Below are 15,310 nucleotides of genomic sequence, written 5' to 3' on the forward strand. Positions count from 1 at the left end.
TACCCACAAGGGTGTGATTGAGCCCCAGATCTACCCAGATGAACTCACTTCCTCCTCCATCCCGCTGCCCCTCCCCCATCTGTCCTAGACTGACAGGGGCTTATCCCTCACCCCACCCTCTTCCTAAGGTTTGGGTAATGGGGCTTCTCTCTGGAGCCACCACTGGCTCTGGAGAGCTTGGGGGAACATCAGGCCTCCCTGCCTCAGTTTCCCCCCCCCCACTTGCTCTGCAGTAACTCCCAGGAGGTGGTCCCTATTCACCCACACCCTCCCCAACTTTCTCAACCAGCAGTGACATCTTAAAGGAAGAAACAAAGACTCAGCACAAAGTCACAGGACGGTCCTTCCCCACTCCTGCTGGGGAAGGAAGCCGCCCCAGGCTGCACGCCCCAGGCTGCAGGCATGTTGTGTCGGCTGTTCCTCACTTGCTTCCTGCTAGTGTGGAAGGCCAGGGGCTCTGCGAGGCCCAGAGGTGGCTGAGTGAGTGGGTTCCGGGGCCAGCCGCCATCTCGCCTGCTGGCAGGAAGGTGCCTGAAGTCACCCAGCCCCACACAGCTCTTGGGGCGCTTCCTTGCCATCACGGCCACTCCTGGGGTTTGGGTGTCTGAGGCTGGGGCGTTCACAGGGACCAAAAGCCGTGGTTCTGCTTATCAGTTGCTTTAATGCCTTTTGCCTCCTGATGGGCTCACAGCCACTAACCTGGCAGACGTGCTTGGTGGCCAGGCAGGGATGCCCGGGGCTGGGATGGGCCGGGGCGGGGGCGCTGACTGGGAGGACTAAGTGACTAAGCCAGCGGCCTTCACTCCTCTCTGCCAAGGGTCCCCTTCTCTGTCTGCTTCTTGGTTGCAGGAAGGGGACAAGGCTGCCTCCTCGACACCACCTATCCCCCACCTTCGCCCCCACTTTTACAAGATGGCTGAATGGCAAACCAGCAGTATGGTCTGGGGCTCCCACCTCCCGGGGGGGGGGGGGGGGTCAGGGCCCAGAGGACTTGGGAGTCAGTCCTAACCATGGCGTTGCCTTGGACGGGTGGGCACCTGCCATTTCACTCAGCTGTAGAGGCAGGGATTGGTGCTTTGGGGCCTCTAAACCAGGCTGGGGAACTTCTGACACACAGAACCTTCTGCAGGCCAGACCGGGGTGGCAAGTCCCCGTTTCTTTTTTGCAAGCAAGAAGCCTCGCCTCTGTGAACCTCAGCTGTGAACCCCAGCTGCCCGCCGGCTTAGCAGTTGGCCAGTCTTCTCTTCAGTATTTATGGGGTGCCCTGGAGGGGGGTGGCCCGGTGCCAGGCTCTGGGGAGACAGCCAAGAACCAGCCCTGGACGGAGGGCTGAAACCGCGGCCTTCTGGGGCCACCTTCACCTGGGCTCCGGTTCCCGGGGGCCACTGTGGGGGAAGGGAGGTCTGCAGAGAGGCCACCGCGGGATAAAAGCGGGCACGAGATGCACCGCGCCTAAGGGACTTCTGTTCCCACTCCCACCCCCGGGCGGTGGCAAGCCTCTGGCAGGACCGCCTGCCGTGGTCACCCTGCCAGTTGCCCGCGTTCCAGCCACTGCCGCGCCCCGAGGGGCCGCCTGCCCGAGGGTCAGGGCGAGAGGACCCTGGGCGCGTGCGCCCTCGGGAGGACGTGCGCCCCGGGGGGCGGGGCGAGGGCGGACAAGGAAGGAGGGAGGGAGGGACCGGGCCCCGCCCACCTGCAGGTGGCCGCGGCCGCCGAGCGGCTCCGCGTGGGGGCCGGGCCCGGGGGCGGGGCCTGTCGCGCGCGTTCCCCCCCCCCCCCCCCACGTGTCCCTGGTCCCGGGCCCTGCCCCCGGGCCGGGTGTTTATAACCCGGGATGCGCCACGCAGCCGGCCCTGCTCCGCCGCCTGCCACCGCCGCCCGGGCCACGGTAAGGAGCCCCCGGCCCGAGACTCCGCTCCCACCCCCTGGCCTAGGACACCCTGCCCCCGGGTCCCGCCGACAGCGAGCCGAAGAGGCCGAGGGGACCGCGCTCCGGTCGCCTGTGCAGGCGGGAGCAGAAGTCGGCCCCGAGTGGCCAAGCGCCCCGCGCTCGCACTTGGACGGGAGGGCAGGAGAGCGACGCCGGGGCTTCAGTCCTTCGAGGGTGGGGCCGGGGCGCGAGTCTCGGACAATGCGGGGGTGGGGGGGGGGTGGCAGGTCAGGTTATGCGTCCCCTTTGCGGGCCGAGGTCTTTTCTAGATTCCCCGTGTCTAGCCCAGCTTCCTCTATGCCGGACCCCCCCAGATGGAGACCTTGGGAGTCCGGAGGATGGGGTGGGGTCCGGATTCTCTCACCCCTTCTCTGACCTCCCCCTCCTGCCCCGGTCTCTGTCTCCGCCTCCCTTTCTCTGCGTGAAACCTGAGTTCCCGCCCGACCTCTGCCCCTCTCCCCGGGCCTTGGGCGCATGGGCCCCTCCCACAGCCCCGAGCCTCAGTTTACCGCGGGCAGATGGGCAGCGGGACGCGGAGTCTTGGTTGTGACTGCGCTCCTTCCCCCGCAGGGGGCGTCAGTCTCTGCCTCCTGAAACCTATTAGCCTTCTCCGCCCGAGGGTTGGGGGCGGTGGCCGCGCCGGGTCACGGTGCCCGGTTTGTGGCTGGCACTGGACTCCGGGGCTGTGGGAGGGGCCGCTCTGCAGGAAATGTCCGCCGTCCGGGTTGCTGTTGCCTTTGGCCCCTTGGGCGGCTGCGCCCTCCGGAGAGGGAGGGTCATTGTGAAATGGAGGAAACTCCTCTCCCATCCCGCCAGGGCTCTTCCTGAGGAGGTCCCGTGACCCGCCACCTCAGTGTTCCTTTCTGCGCAGTGGGGGCGTCTCCTCCGGGGCATCGCGGCTCGGAGCTTGCACAGAGTCAGGCAGGAACAAACCTGTTCTTTCCCCAGGGTCGGATCAAATAGGCCCTGGGCTTTGATCTTTCCTTCCCAGCCCACGGCTGGTAACAGGGCAGATTCTGGAGCCAGCAGACCCAAGCCCGGAAGGCAGGCACGACCGGGTGAGACCTTGGGCCAGCTGCCAGCTTCCCAAGCCTCAGTTTCTCTGTCTGTCAGAGCTGGCACAGGCTCGGCGCTCAGGGAGCTCAGGAAGCAGTAAGACGGTGGGGCAATCTCTGTAGACTGTTGAGAACTGTGGCTGGGTCCATTCACTCAGTAACTGTCTGGGACATGCCTCACCACGTGCCATACAGGGGACATGAGACCGGAGACCAGATCTCTACCCTCCTACGGAAGCTTCTAGTGAGGAGACCGTAGACAGAGCCACAAGAGGAATGGGTGGGTAGGGCGGGAGGAATCTTCATCCTACAAACCCTTCCCTCCTTCCATCCCCCCTCTCGGAGCCCAAGCAGGGGAGCCAGGGGGCGGGGTGGGGACCTGTCCCAGTTGGAGCCATCTGTGCCCTGTGCTGAGAAGCGCTTCTCGTTCCGCTCAGTACAAGCTGAGTGATGCAGGCTGCCCACTGAGCACCTAGACCCTGGCGCAGGCACCGGGTGGGGCAGAGCAGGGAGGCCCCCACTCTGTATAGTCCAAGTTCCCCCGAGGACTCACATGGGCCGCATCAACTGGCTGCCTGCTCTGGGCTTTGTGGTCGCTTGGCTGTGATGGTAGCCATTTCCCCTGGCCTGGGGCCCCAGGAGTCTGACTCACGGAGGGGAGCCAGGCCCAGACTTACCTGCTGTGCAAGCACTTTCCCAGGTCCCATTTCTTCTTAGCCTCATGGGTCCTGGGAGGCGAGCCAGGACAGCCAGATGCCTTTATTGGAGCACAGAGCCCCTGAAGAGAGTGCCTTGCCTGTGGGCGCCCATGTGGAAAGAAACCCATTGGAATTCAGGGTCTAAGCCTCTGAGCTCTGCTGTAACACTTTGGGAAGGGTTGATCTTCCAGGCCCTGGTGCGTTCCACCCCCCGCCCCCCGCCCAGACTTGGGGAGGCGCCCTCCCCAGACTTGGGGGTAGGCCATGTACCCAACAGGCTTTGCAATATTATTGGTAGGATCAACGAATGAATGAATGCACTCTCTGCCGTGTGCTCCAAATGCTCTTAGAAGTTTGCCTGTCTTTTACCAGAGTCTGGTGAGATCTGCTTAGTCTCCCTACCACCTGTCTCAGGGGCTTTTCACCAGAAGTAGAGACTCAACCTTCCCAGCCACGGCAGACTCCCCAGTGACCCCTAACCCTGGGTGGAAGATGTTTGCTGGAGTGCCACTGTCCCCGAGAAAGCCAGTGTTCCCGATTTGATTCTCAGGCCCCAGGAATCCCGCTGCTGAGAGCCAGCTCATTGTCTAGCCTAGGACAAGCCCCTTGACCTCAGCTTCCCCCTCTGTCAATTGGGAAGAAAATCACTCACTGTCTTACCAAGGATGTGCAGACAGAGGAGCTGAGCCCATCAAGTGGATGGTGGGGCTGAAACCCGACAGCAGCACCTCCTGGTCAAAGTGTGGAATTGCAGCCTAGCTCTGTCAGACACAAAAGAGGGCCCCGAAGTGATAGGACCTCCAAACCCAAGAATGAGGAAACCCCAAAGTCAGAGAGAATTCTTCCGGCTTAGGCGGAGCTAGGGTTTTAAAAAAAAAAAAAACAAACTCTAACGAACCCAGATCAGCAGAGTTAGAATGTGAGGGAGGGGTTCCAGAAGAACATTCGCCAAGCTGTATCCCTGACTCGCGGAGAAATATACTACTGGTTGGTGATGATTCATTGGGGGTTTTGGTTTCTGGAAGACAAAAGTGAGGGGGAGGCGATCTGTGGTCTGCATTCAGCCTAGGCTTCAGTCCCAGTTCTGGCATCTGGCAACCTGAGACCCGGGCAAGTAGTTGACCTTTTCTGAGCCCCACGTGGTAGTGATAGCTGGTATAATTAATTTTTAGGAATAGTCTCCACCTTGAAATGGCACCTGTGTGGCACCGCACAGACTATCTGCTCTTGTCATCGTTCCAGCTTTGACGTTTAGGAGCCCACGGGTTTCATTAGAATTGAGGAAGTATCCAAGGCTGGCCTAGCAGGTGCATGGGAAGCTGGTGGGGTGGCCCGGGCTGGGGCCACGGAGAATGCCACCTGCCTGGGCAACTCAGACCAGGCTGGTAGGCATCTCGGCATGAGGCCACCTTCTTCCCTCCTCCCAAGGTGTCCGTCTTCCGGGGAAGGGTGTCAGGTCTGGCGTGGGAGTGGGGAAACACGGATCTTCTTGGCAATGGGCACGTGCCTGGGAGCTGGGGAGGGGGGCAGGAGACTGCCCTGGGCCCTTCATGGAGGATGGGGTGGGGACGAGGGTTTGCTAGACAACCCCCCCAGGCAGGCATCCCAGGGTCCTGGGGTGTCAGAACCAGAACGGCTTCCAGGTAGTGCCGATGGCTAGACTGAGCCCTGGAGAGTGAGGGACTGGCCTGAGGTTAGCCGTGGCCGTGGTAAGGGGAGTCTAGCTTGGTGCCCAACTCTGGCTCCTCCCCACCAACCCCCCCGCCCCCCCGCCCCAGCATCTCACTGAATCCTCACTGTCGCCCTGTGGACTGGTGGGCTCTTCTCACCCCCATTTAGCAGACGAGCAGCTGAAGCAGCCTGAGCCCAGGTCTGGAGGACCCAGCCCCTGTGCTTTACCCATAGTGGGTACTCACTGGACTGTACCCCCCCTTCCTGCTCCTCGGCCCATCTCCCGCCCCCAACTCGAGGCCTCAGCTCTTGTCAGTTTCCACTCGCGGAGACAGACATCAGTGTCATCACACAGCCCAGGGACCGGGCTGGCTGGGGGAGGAGAAGCTTCACCGGTCCGAGGATGGGGGGTGGGGGCGCTGGGAAGACGCCAGTGTCAGATTGCGACATTTCCCAGCCCACCCGCCCCGCTAATCTCTGCACACACAGGCCCAAACATCCCCCACGCGCGCGGGCGTGCACACACGCGTTCATGCTCCTGGGCACACAGTCCTAGATACGTGCATTCTTTCACACAGCTCAGACCTCGGGGCCAAGGTCCTCGGTGGGCATGCAGGCACACAGCCTGGCAGGCAGGAGGGGCGCGCCAGTTTCTGGATGAGCGCGTGCATAGAATTCTAGGCTTTGGGGGGACGTAACCCTCCTCTTACGGGCAAGGAACTGGCCTCTGGACAGTAGAACAGAAGCGTCGTTCTGAGTGCCTGCCAGGTGCCAGGCACCGTCCGTGAGATGGTCCCTGTCCTCGCGGAGCTCACACTTATGGGAGTGGGGGTACAATTAGAATGCAGCGTGCCTGTGCCGAGATGGGACCACGGGGCAGAGGGGGGCGGGCACAGTCTGTCTGTCTCCGTGGGGCTCCCTCTCCCTTACTCCGGCGCCCACCGTCTTGGCCTTGCATCACCTGTCCCTGTCTCGAGCCCACCCCAGCCGCGCCAGGGTGTCTGAGCCGCCTGTGGCTTCCCAGACCACACCTGGCCCCAGCGGTTCCCTTCCCTGGGCCTTGTGCCTTCCAGCAGGGGGCTTCTGGGGCCCAGCTGCTCTGGGGTTGAGTCCCGGCTCTGCCACTTAACCAGCCAAGCAAGGCCTTGAGCAAGCTCCTTAACCTGAGCCTCAGTTTCCCCGTCTCGGAAATGGAGACGACACAAAGGGAAGGGCTCCGCACGTGACGGGCATGTTCATTTATGTGGATTGTGGGGACCAGCCGGAGAGGCCAGGTTCAGGGTCTCTGGCTTCACCTGGACTGCCGTTCCAGACGGCTGAAATAGCTTTGGCTTTTGCAGAGTGGTTCGCCGAGCCGTGAAGTCGGGTTCCAGAAGCCGGGAAGCCGCACGTCCCATCCAAGGTACCTTCTGAGTCCTTCCTGCCTCTTTCCCTCCATTAAAAAAGAAATATTTTTTTTTCATGTTTATTTTTTGAGAGAGACAGAGCGCGAGCGGGGGAGGGGCAGAGAGAGAGAGGGAGACCCTGAATCCGAAGCGGGCTCCGGGCTCCGAGCCGGCAGCACAGAGCCCGACGCGGGGCTCGAACCCACGAACCGCAGGATCATGACCTGAGCCGAAGTCAGACGCTCAACCGACTGAGCCACCCAGGTGCCCCTCCTTCCCTCCAGTTTTGATGGTCTGCTCTTGCCATGAGCACCGTCCCTGGGCCCCAGGGTCAGGGTCTGCTGAGTCACCAGCAAGCCGGGCTGGGGACAGGGCCTGGCAGGCGGTCGAATGCCCAGTGGAGGCAGAAGTCGTCTGCATCCGTCAGAAACCCCCCCAACCGCACTTCTCCATGAGGTGTTCTCCCTTCCGCGTGCCAAGGGCCGCAGGGCGTGCGAGCCCTGGGGCTGGCCAGGGGTCTGCACACAGGATGCGTGTTCTAGTGTCGCAGTCGGGCCCTGTCCAGGCTCTGCTGTGCAGGGCTGAGTGACTGGGCCAGCACATCTCCTCCCTGGACTTCCAGGCCCAGGCACAGGGGAAGTTTTCAGTACACGGGAGCCTGTATCTTTGCGGTCGTGATGATGGGGTGCCCCTTGTGGGCTCCCTCCTGCGGAGGGGCGTCCACGGCTTTTCCCAACGGTGCCTAATAAAGGCCCTGACCTTGGTCAGACTCCAGTGGGAGCGCCTCTCACCAGACACAAGAATCCCCCCTACCAATGCAGGATGCTGGGGCCACGTCCAGGGAGGCTGGGACCAGATGGTTTGGGTCCAAATCTGGGCCTGCTGCCTGCTGACCGTATGACCTCCAGCAAATGACCCCACCTCCGCGACCCTCAGCTTCCTCATTAGCAAAGCGGGCACGATAACAGCACCTACTCTCGGGACCTCGTGGAGAGTGCCGGGGGACTCAGGGCAGGTCCTAACGGCCCAAAGGCTGAGGGAGAGCCTCCCGGACGGAAGAAACAGTGGCTGCAAAGACAAGGACACAGGGGTCTCTGGTGCCTCAGTGTAGCTGAGGAGACAGATAAGGCGGGACGCATCTGTCCCTGCTGCAGGGGGACGGATCATCTTCATCTCCAGGAAGGAACTCCCTCTGCCTGTCCCCTTCCTTCTCTGGACCTCAGTGTCTCCGTCTGTATCCTGGAGCAGCGTTTGAAAAGAGTCTAAACTCCCAATGTGCGAGGGCTGGCTGGGGCACCAGGTGGCGGGGGGGGGGGGGGGGTACGTGGAGGCAGGGACTCTGCACCCTAGCATCCTGTTCTGCTGGGAGGCAGCATTGGATGCTGGGACGAGCTCTGTGACCTTGAGCCAGCTGCTCACCTGTCTGAGCCCCAGGGTCTGCCGCCCCAGCGGACACAACAGCGGGTCACGGTAGGGGCGGGGGGTGAGCCACGTGAGGCCCCCCAGGGCCACGCCTGGCAATCTCTGAGCTGCCCAAGGCTTGGGGCCAAAGCCCCGCCCAAGTCTCCAGAGCATCCTGGCCCTGTCCCAACAGCTCAGCCTCAGGCACCTTGTCTACCTGGCGAGGGATGCTTCCTTCCTCCCCCAAACCCCTGTCACCCCCAAGCTGCTATCAGTCTTCCCAGGGCCTCCCCTGCGTGGATGTAGGTGTGTGCGTGCAGTGTGTGGGGTCAGGTCCCCGGGGGTAGGGGTGGGGGAAGGGATGAGGCCGCAGGAAGGAACAGCTTCTCAGCTGGCCTTGAGAACAGGTGAACGCCTTGTTCCCAACCCTCTCCTCCCCCCGCGGCAGCTCCTCCGAGGGCTGAGGCTGCCCAAGGCCAAAGTGGGGGCTGCTGGCCGGTTGGGATGGGCTGGCTCTGAGTCACTCTCCTTCCTCCACGACAACCTCCCCCTCCCCCAGACGAGATGTCCAGCAAAGGCTCCGTGGTTCTGGCCTACAGTGGCGGCCTGGACACCTCCTGCATTCTCGTGTGGCTGAAGGAACAAGGCTATGACGTCATCGCCTACCTGGTAAGGAGGCTCGCAGTGTGTCCGTCTTTCTACCCGTTTGTCCTGCTGTCCGTGAGCTCGCTCTCCCTGCCCCCGAGCCCAGCTTCCCCTCCCTAAGCCCGTCAACTGTAGGCAAATACTTCTTTCTTCCCCGGTAGAATGAACATCCGTGGTGTCCCCAGGTCTGGGGTGCCCCACAGGGCACCGAGGAGGCCAGCCGTATGCGGGCGACCGGAGCGGGGGACGCCAGCAATGAGCTTGGCGGTGTGACCCGGCCAGTCTGCCTGCAAGGGGCCGTGGGCTCTGGCCTGCAGCGGGGACCATGGAAGGCACACCGTCTTCCTGTTTCCGGAAGCAGGGGACGTGATTTGCTCCCCTCCATTCCTATGGAAAGAGGCCCCCCAAGAGAAGTTTCTGGTCCCAGAGGAAGCGAGGACAGTGCTCCACATAGACAAAAGTCGAGCCGTTGCCAGGAGTGATTGGTTTGCAGTTGAAGTCAAGACACCTAAGAGCGCCCCGTCCCCTTGTCATTCAGGTGGGGGAGGGTGAGGCCCAGGGAGAGAAGCGTCTCGCTCACGGTCACCTGGTAAGTGAGAGCCACCTCCATTTGAGGGGTGTTGTAGACAGCTTTGGCAGGGGGAGAAGGGGCTGAAATTCTTGTCCAGCTCTCCTTCGTGCCCCCGGGCTGATTAGGCCTCTCTGCTGCTGTTTCTCAGGCCAACATCGGCCAGAAGGAAGACTTTGAAGAAGCCAGGAAGAAGGCGCTGAAGCTCGGGGCCAAAAAGGTACCAAGTGGCGGCAGGATTTGGGGTTGGAAGTGGGGTTTTGACCTGGTGGAGGCAGCAGTGGGCATGGCTGCCTCAGGGTTCCTTGTCTCCTGCATCCTTTTCAGCTGGGTCCTCTTGCTTCCAAGAGTATGGGCTCGATTCCTTCTGTTTTCAGGTGTGTGGATGCCATCATCTCCCTGCCTTCCCTACCCACTTTCCCACCACGTCCTCATCCCCCCCCCCCCCGCCCTTCTGTCTTCCTCTTATCCATCCGTCGGTCTGCCTGCCCATCCCTCCTTTATGCCTCTGTCCCTCCACCCATGATTCACTCATCTATCCATCCATCCAACAATCATCCATCCAGCCAACCATCATCCAGCCATCCAGCCATCCATTCACTCATGTATCCCCCCATCCAGCCAACCTTCTTCCATCCATCCATTCGTCCATCCCCCCATCAACTATCCATCCATTCATCTGTCCATCTATCTACCCATTCTTTCATCCATCCTTCATCCATCTACCTGTCCATTCCTCTTCTATCTCTGTCCATCATTCCATCCATTCAACAGAATCAGAAAATTCCAGTTGAGTCCGGTGCCCTGATTGAGCATCTAATCACGTGGCAGGCAGGCCCTCTGTTGGGTGTGGAGCCCATGTAGTAAACAGGGCCAACATGGTCCCTGCTCACATAGGCTCACAGCGTAAAGTCTGAGCTGCTCCCCGGGGCCGTCCCTGGTACCCTCACCCCTTCACTTGGGCAAGTGGACAGGGGACACAGCAGGGATGGTGTGAAAAGCCATCAGTTCACCTGCTTGGTCAGAACTGGTCCCCTCTGCAGGGCACTTCCTTGGGGTTCTCAGAACCTAAAAAGGAGCCTGGCACATAGAAAGAGCTCAATTGGCACATTAAAATAATGCATGAGTCCCATATCCCATCACTGGCCGCAGGCCTAAAACTGGATCTCCCTCATGTCTCAGAGAGGAGAGGGGTTGTCTGAGCAGGAACCCAGAAGGTGGGATAAGAACACTTGAGTGTTGAAGATGAGCTGGGCCTTCACATGAGTTGGGCTTTTGTGTAAAGATCTGTCCTTAATTCATTACTCTAGAGCATTCTTAACCTTGTGCTCTGAGGATCCCAACTACTTTTATGTACTTGGAATTGGAGTGGGAATTTCTTGCCCATACCATCAGGGTATAGTCTCATTGCTTTTCTTTTAATTTTCATTTTCTTTCATTCTTTGAGTCATTTAAAAAAAATAGTTTCTTTTTTTTTTTAATTATTTTTTGATGCTTATTTATTTTTGAGAGAGAGACAGAGCACGAGCAGGGGAGGGGCAGAGAGAGAGGGAGACACAGACTCAGAAGCAGGCTCCAGGCTCTGAGCTGTCAGCACAGGGCCCGACGCGGGGCTCAAACTCACGAATTGTGAGATCATGACCTGAGCCAAAGTCGGGTGCTTAACTGACTGAGCCACCCAGGTGCTTCCCCCCACAAAATGGCTTCATTTTAAGCTAACTATTGGCTCACAGGAAGTTGCAAATATAATATAAAGAACCCCATGACCATTTTCCACTCTTGAAAATACTTGAGTGCCCCATAGTTTTGTGGATTACATCTACTGATACGACGTTATAAATAAAAGCTGAAGTTAAACACAGTAACCCACTTTAACGTTTTTTTTTATTTTATTTTTTTTAATTTATTTTTGGGACAGAGAGAGACAGAGCATGAACGGGGGAGGGGGGCAGAGAGAGAGGGAGACACAGAATCGGAAACAGGCTCCAGGCTCCGAGCCATCAGCCCAGAGCCCGACGCGGGGCTCGAACTCACGGACCGCGAGATCGTGACCTGAGCTGAAGTCGGACGCTCAACCGACTGCGCCACCCAGGCGCCCCAGTAACCCACTTTAAAAGACCAATATTAAACACATCCTATGTTAACATCAGTGACGTTTTTACCTCAGAAAAATAACTATTTCCAAAACAAAAATGTTTGGTAAAAGCAGCATTGTGTATGTTGCATTTTTATAAATCTCTTTCATGTCTGGTTTAGCAGAAGACAGGTGGATTCTTGAAGCTGTGTCTCCATTCATCTTGCGATGTGTTGTTTTGGTTGACACTGTGAAGAAAATACGGCCTCAGGAATGTAGCCCTGGAAGAGAGAGGAATATTTTATTTTATTTTATTTTTTATTTTTTAAAATGTACGTCCAAATTAGTTAGCATATAGTGCAACAATGATTTCAGGAGTAGATTCCTTAGTGCCCTTGACCCATTTAGCCCATCCCCCCTCCCACACCCCCTTCCAGTCACCCTCAGTTTGTTCTCCATATTTAGGAGTCTCTTCTGTTTTGTTCCCCTCCCTGTTTTTATATTATTTTTGCTTCCCTTCCCTTATGTTCAACTGTTTTGTCTCTTAAAGGCCTCATATGAGTGAAGTCATATGACATTTGTCTTTTGCTGGCTAATTTCACTTAGCATAATACGCTCCAGTTCCATCCACGTAGTTGTAAATGGCAAGACTTCATTCTTTTTGATTGCCGCGTAGTACTCCATTGTCTATATAGACCACATCTTCTTTATCCATTCATCCACGGATGGACATTTGAGCTCTTTCCGTACTTTGGCTATTGTCGATAGTGCTGCTATAAACATGGGGGTGCACGCGTCCCTTCGAAACAGCACACCTGTATCCCCATGGAGAAACGCCTAGTAGTGCCATTGCTGGGTCGTAGGGCAGTTCTCTTTTTAGTTTTTTGAGCAACCTCCATACTGTTTTCCAGAGTGGCTGCCCCAGCTTGCATTGCCACCAACAATGCGAAAGAGACCCTCTTTCTCCGCATCCTCGCCAACATCTGTTGTTGCCTGAGTTATTCATGTTGGCCATTCTGACCGGTGTGAGGGGGTATCTCAGTGTGGTTTTGATTTGTATTTCCCTGAGGATGAGTGATGTTGAGTATTTTTTCATGTGTCGGTCGGCCACCTGGATGTCTTCTTTGGAGAAGTGTCTGTTCATGTCTTTTGCCCATTTCTTCACTGGATTATTTGTGTTTTGGGTGTTGGAGAGAGGAATATTTTAATAGCCTTTTCAGAGAGTTGGGGATATTTTCTGATACTGCACCTAAACCCAGCAAGGGGTGGTTTCTTAAAGATTAGTGTGATGGGGAACTTGACCCTGTAGCAATGAGTCTTTCATGCATCAGAATCCATTGGTGCAGGAGTGCCTTGGTGGTCCAGTCAGTTGAGCATCTGATCCCAGCGTCATGGGATCGAGCCCCGCATGGGTCTTCTCACTGTGCATGGAGTCTGCTTAAGATTCTCTCTCTTCTTCTCCCTCTGCCCCTCACTCTGGCTTGCGTGCTCTCTCGCTCGCTCTCTCCCTCCCTCTCAAATAAATAAATAAAATACAAATACATTTTTAAAAACCCTGTCCATCTTGCACTTTCGATGGATTTTTTTGTCTGTGCAAGATTGTGTCACATCATGCGTCCACTGATCATGTGAAAGCCATTATTTCATTGAGTTATGCAGATCTTCCAAATGTTGGTACATTTCATCATAAGATATCAAAACATCGCATTTGTCAATCTCACCACTACCCACGGAAATATTAGGAAGCTGTCAGATGGACGTTGTCCATAATTCTAACTTTTACTGGAAAACCTGAGTTTTCTCATTAGTAACAAATACTCAAGTGTTCCCTGAAGTGACAACAAGGTCACTTTATTTTTGTGAAAATGTCAAACACTCCAGTCTGAAAGACCATGTTTTGTCTGTCATGCTTTCAAGTAAAAGCGATGTTTCATGAAAAAAAAAATGGCTACTTCAGCTTGTAACTCGCTTTGGAAGGCACCAGAAGGACTTCATGTGCATTTCACCTTTTGTGCTTGAGATTCAACGGAAGTAATCATTGCTGCAGCTTTGAGACCGTTCTTAAGTGAAATCATCGCGGTGGAAACAAGACGTTAGGAACACAGTGGTGGTGTCTCTGCCTTGATTTGTGCTGAGGTGCCAGGGTGAACGTCAACCCTAGTGAAAAAGGCAAATGACAGCTTAGCATCATCATAAAAAATCTTTCCAGGGCGCTGGGTGGCTCAGTCAGTTGAACGTCTAACTCTTGATTTCAGCTCCGGTCATGATCCAGGGCCATGGGATCAAGCCCCAAGTTGGGAGAACACCTGTTTAGGATTCTCTCTCTCTCCTTCTGCCCCCTCACCCCAACTCATGCATGCTCTCTCTCTCTCTCTCTCTCTCTCTCTCAAATTAAAAAAAAAATCTTTTCACTCACTCAGTCTCCTTGAAAGGGTCCTGAGGGTGTCCAGAGGTCTATGCTCTGAGAACCGTTCCTTTAGATCGGGGCCTCTCAACCTTGGCACTCTTGGGACGGAGCTGGCTGCCCTGAGGTTTCTGGGATGTCTACCAGCATCCCTGGCCTTTGCCCATGAGATATCAGAAACCCTCTCCCCCAACCCACTGGTGTGAAAACCAAAAATATCTCCAGCTATTGTCACTGCTCCTGGCGGGCAAAATCATCCCTAGTTGAGAGCATCTGTGGATTACTATCTCCTATCTACTGCTTTAGATCTTAGGTGACAACAAGTTTCATCTCAGGCCCAGAAGGTTGGGCTGGGAGGGACTTAAAGTCCGCATACGGTTTCAGCTAGATGGCCTATCAGGATTGATTAGCAATGTCTGCCATGAGTGCAGGAAGGGAGTAAGAGTACTGTGTGCTAGGGTTGATTAATGATGTCTGCTACAGATCCTGCATCTGGCCAGGATCCATTAGTAGAGTCTGCCGTAGACACAGGGCTCTGTCGTCTGGCTGGGCCCTCTCCTTGCCGAGCCTCACTCCATGGGCTCCTCTCCCTGTAGGTGTTCATCGAGGACGTCAGCAAGGAGTTTGTGGAGGAGTTCATCTGGCCGGCCATCCAGTCGAGCGCGCTGTACGAGGACCGCTACCTCCTGGGCACCTCCCTCGCCAGGCCCTGCATTGCCCGGAAACAAGTGGAGATCGCCCAGCGGGAGGGAGCCAAGTATGTGTCTCACGGCGCCACAGGAAAGGTGAGCCAATGGCTGGACGGTGCTGGGGAGGGCTGGGCAGAGGCGGGGGAACCTGCAAAGGGGACTCGGGAAACCAGGGTGGTTGCAGGCTTCGCCCCCAGGAGAGGCAGGCGAGCAGCGGACACGCTCACTGTCCACACTGCCTGTCCAGTCTGAGCAGGACGAATGGTATTCGCAGGAGCGGGTACCAGGGCGTAGGCAGCTGGGTGCCGCGGGTCCGTGTGTGTCTTCTGTCTACGGGGGGAGCAGTTTGGCGGACTTGACCCTGCGGCTCAGGGCAATCACCCCTGGCCCGGGTCACAGAGCACAGGTCACCATGCAGTGCAGTGGAAAGGGCTGGAAACCCCGCATTAGCAAAGCGGGGTGGATCCCACCTGGGTGGCCCCTGTGGGTCTTCGTTGGCCAGGACCGCCGCCCCACAGTGCCACAGGCCTGGTGGCTCCAGCCATAGAAGTGTGTCGTATCACGATTCCAGGGCCGAGGTGCGGGCAGGGCCGGGCTCCCCCGGTGGGGGCGTGGCGAGGAAGGCGTCCATCCAGGCCTCTCCAGGTTTCTATGGGGCCCTCATCTGCCTTCGGGCATGGCTCGCTCTGTGTCCAAATTCCTCCCTTTTATACCACACCAGTCCTATCAGATTAGGGCCCACCCTTCTGATCCCATCCTAACCCCATCACTTCTACAAAGACCTGTTTCC

At 57.3% G+C, this 15,310-nt stretch overlaps 1 protein-coding gene across 2 annotated transcripts in view; it reads left to right on the plus strand.

The window, feature by feature from the left end:
* Window positions 1-1,816: 1,816 nt before the first annotated feature.
* The window catches only part of ASS1 (argininosuccinate synthase 1), a 52,895-nt gene continuing 39,401 nt past the window's right edge, over window positions 1,817-15,310 (plus strand). For both annotated transcript variants that reach the window (XM_078436358.2, XM_081790961.1), the window contains exons 1-5: window positions 1,817-1,888; window positions 6,695-6,756; window positions 8,700-8,809; window positions 9,505-9,573; window positions 14,428-14,616. In XM_078436358.2, the coding sequence (XP_078292484.1) occupies window positions 8,705-8,809; window positions 9,505-9,573; window positions 14,428-14,616 (363 nt within the window). In that variant the 5' untranslated portion in view covers window positions 1,817-1,888; window positions 6,695-6,756; window positions 8,700-8,704. The remainder of the gene's footprint in view (window positions 1,889-6,694; window positions 6,757-8,699; window positions 8,810-9,504; window positions 9,574-14,427; window positions 14,617-15,310) is intronic.

This window comes from Panthera onca, chromosome D4 (genome assembly GCF_046562875.1).
Source record: "Panthera onca isolate mPanOnc1 chromosome D4, mPanOnc1 haplotype 2, whole genome shotgun sequence".
NCBI lineage: Eukaryota > Metazoa > Chordata > Mammalia > Carnivora > Felidae > Panthera > Panthera onca.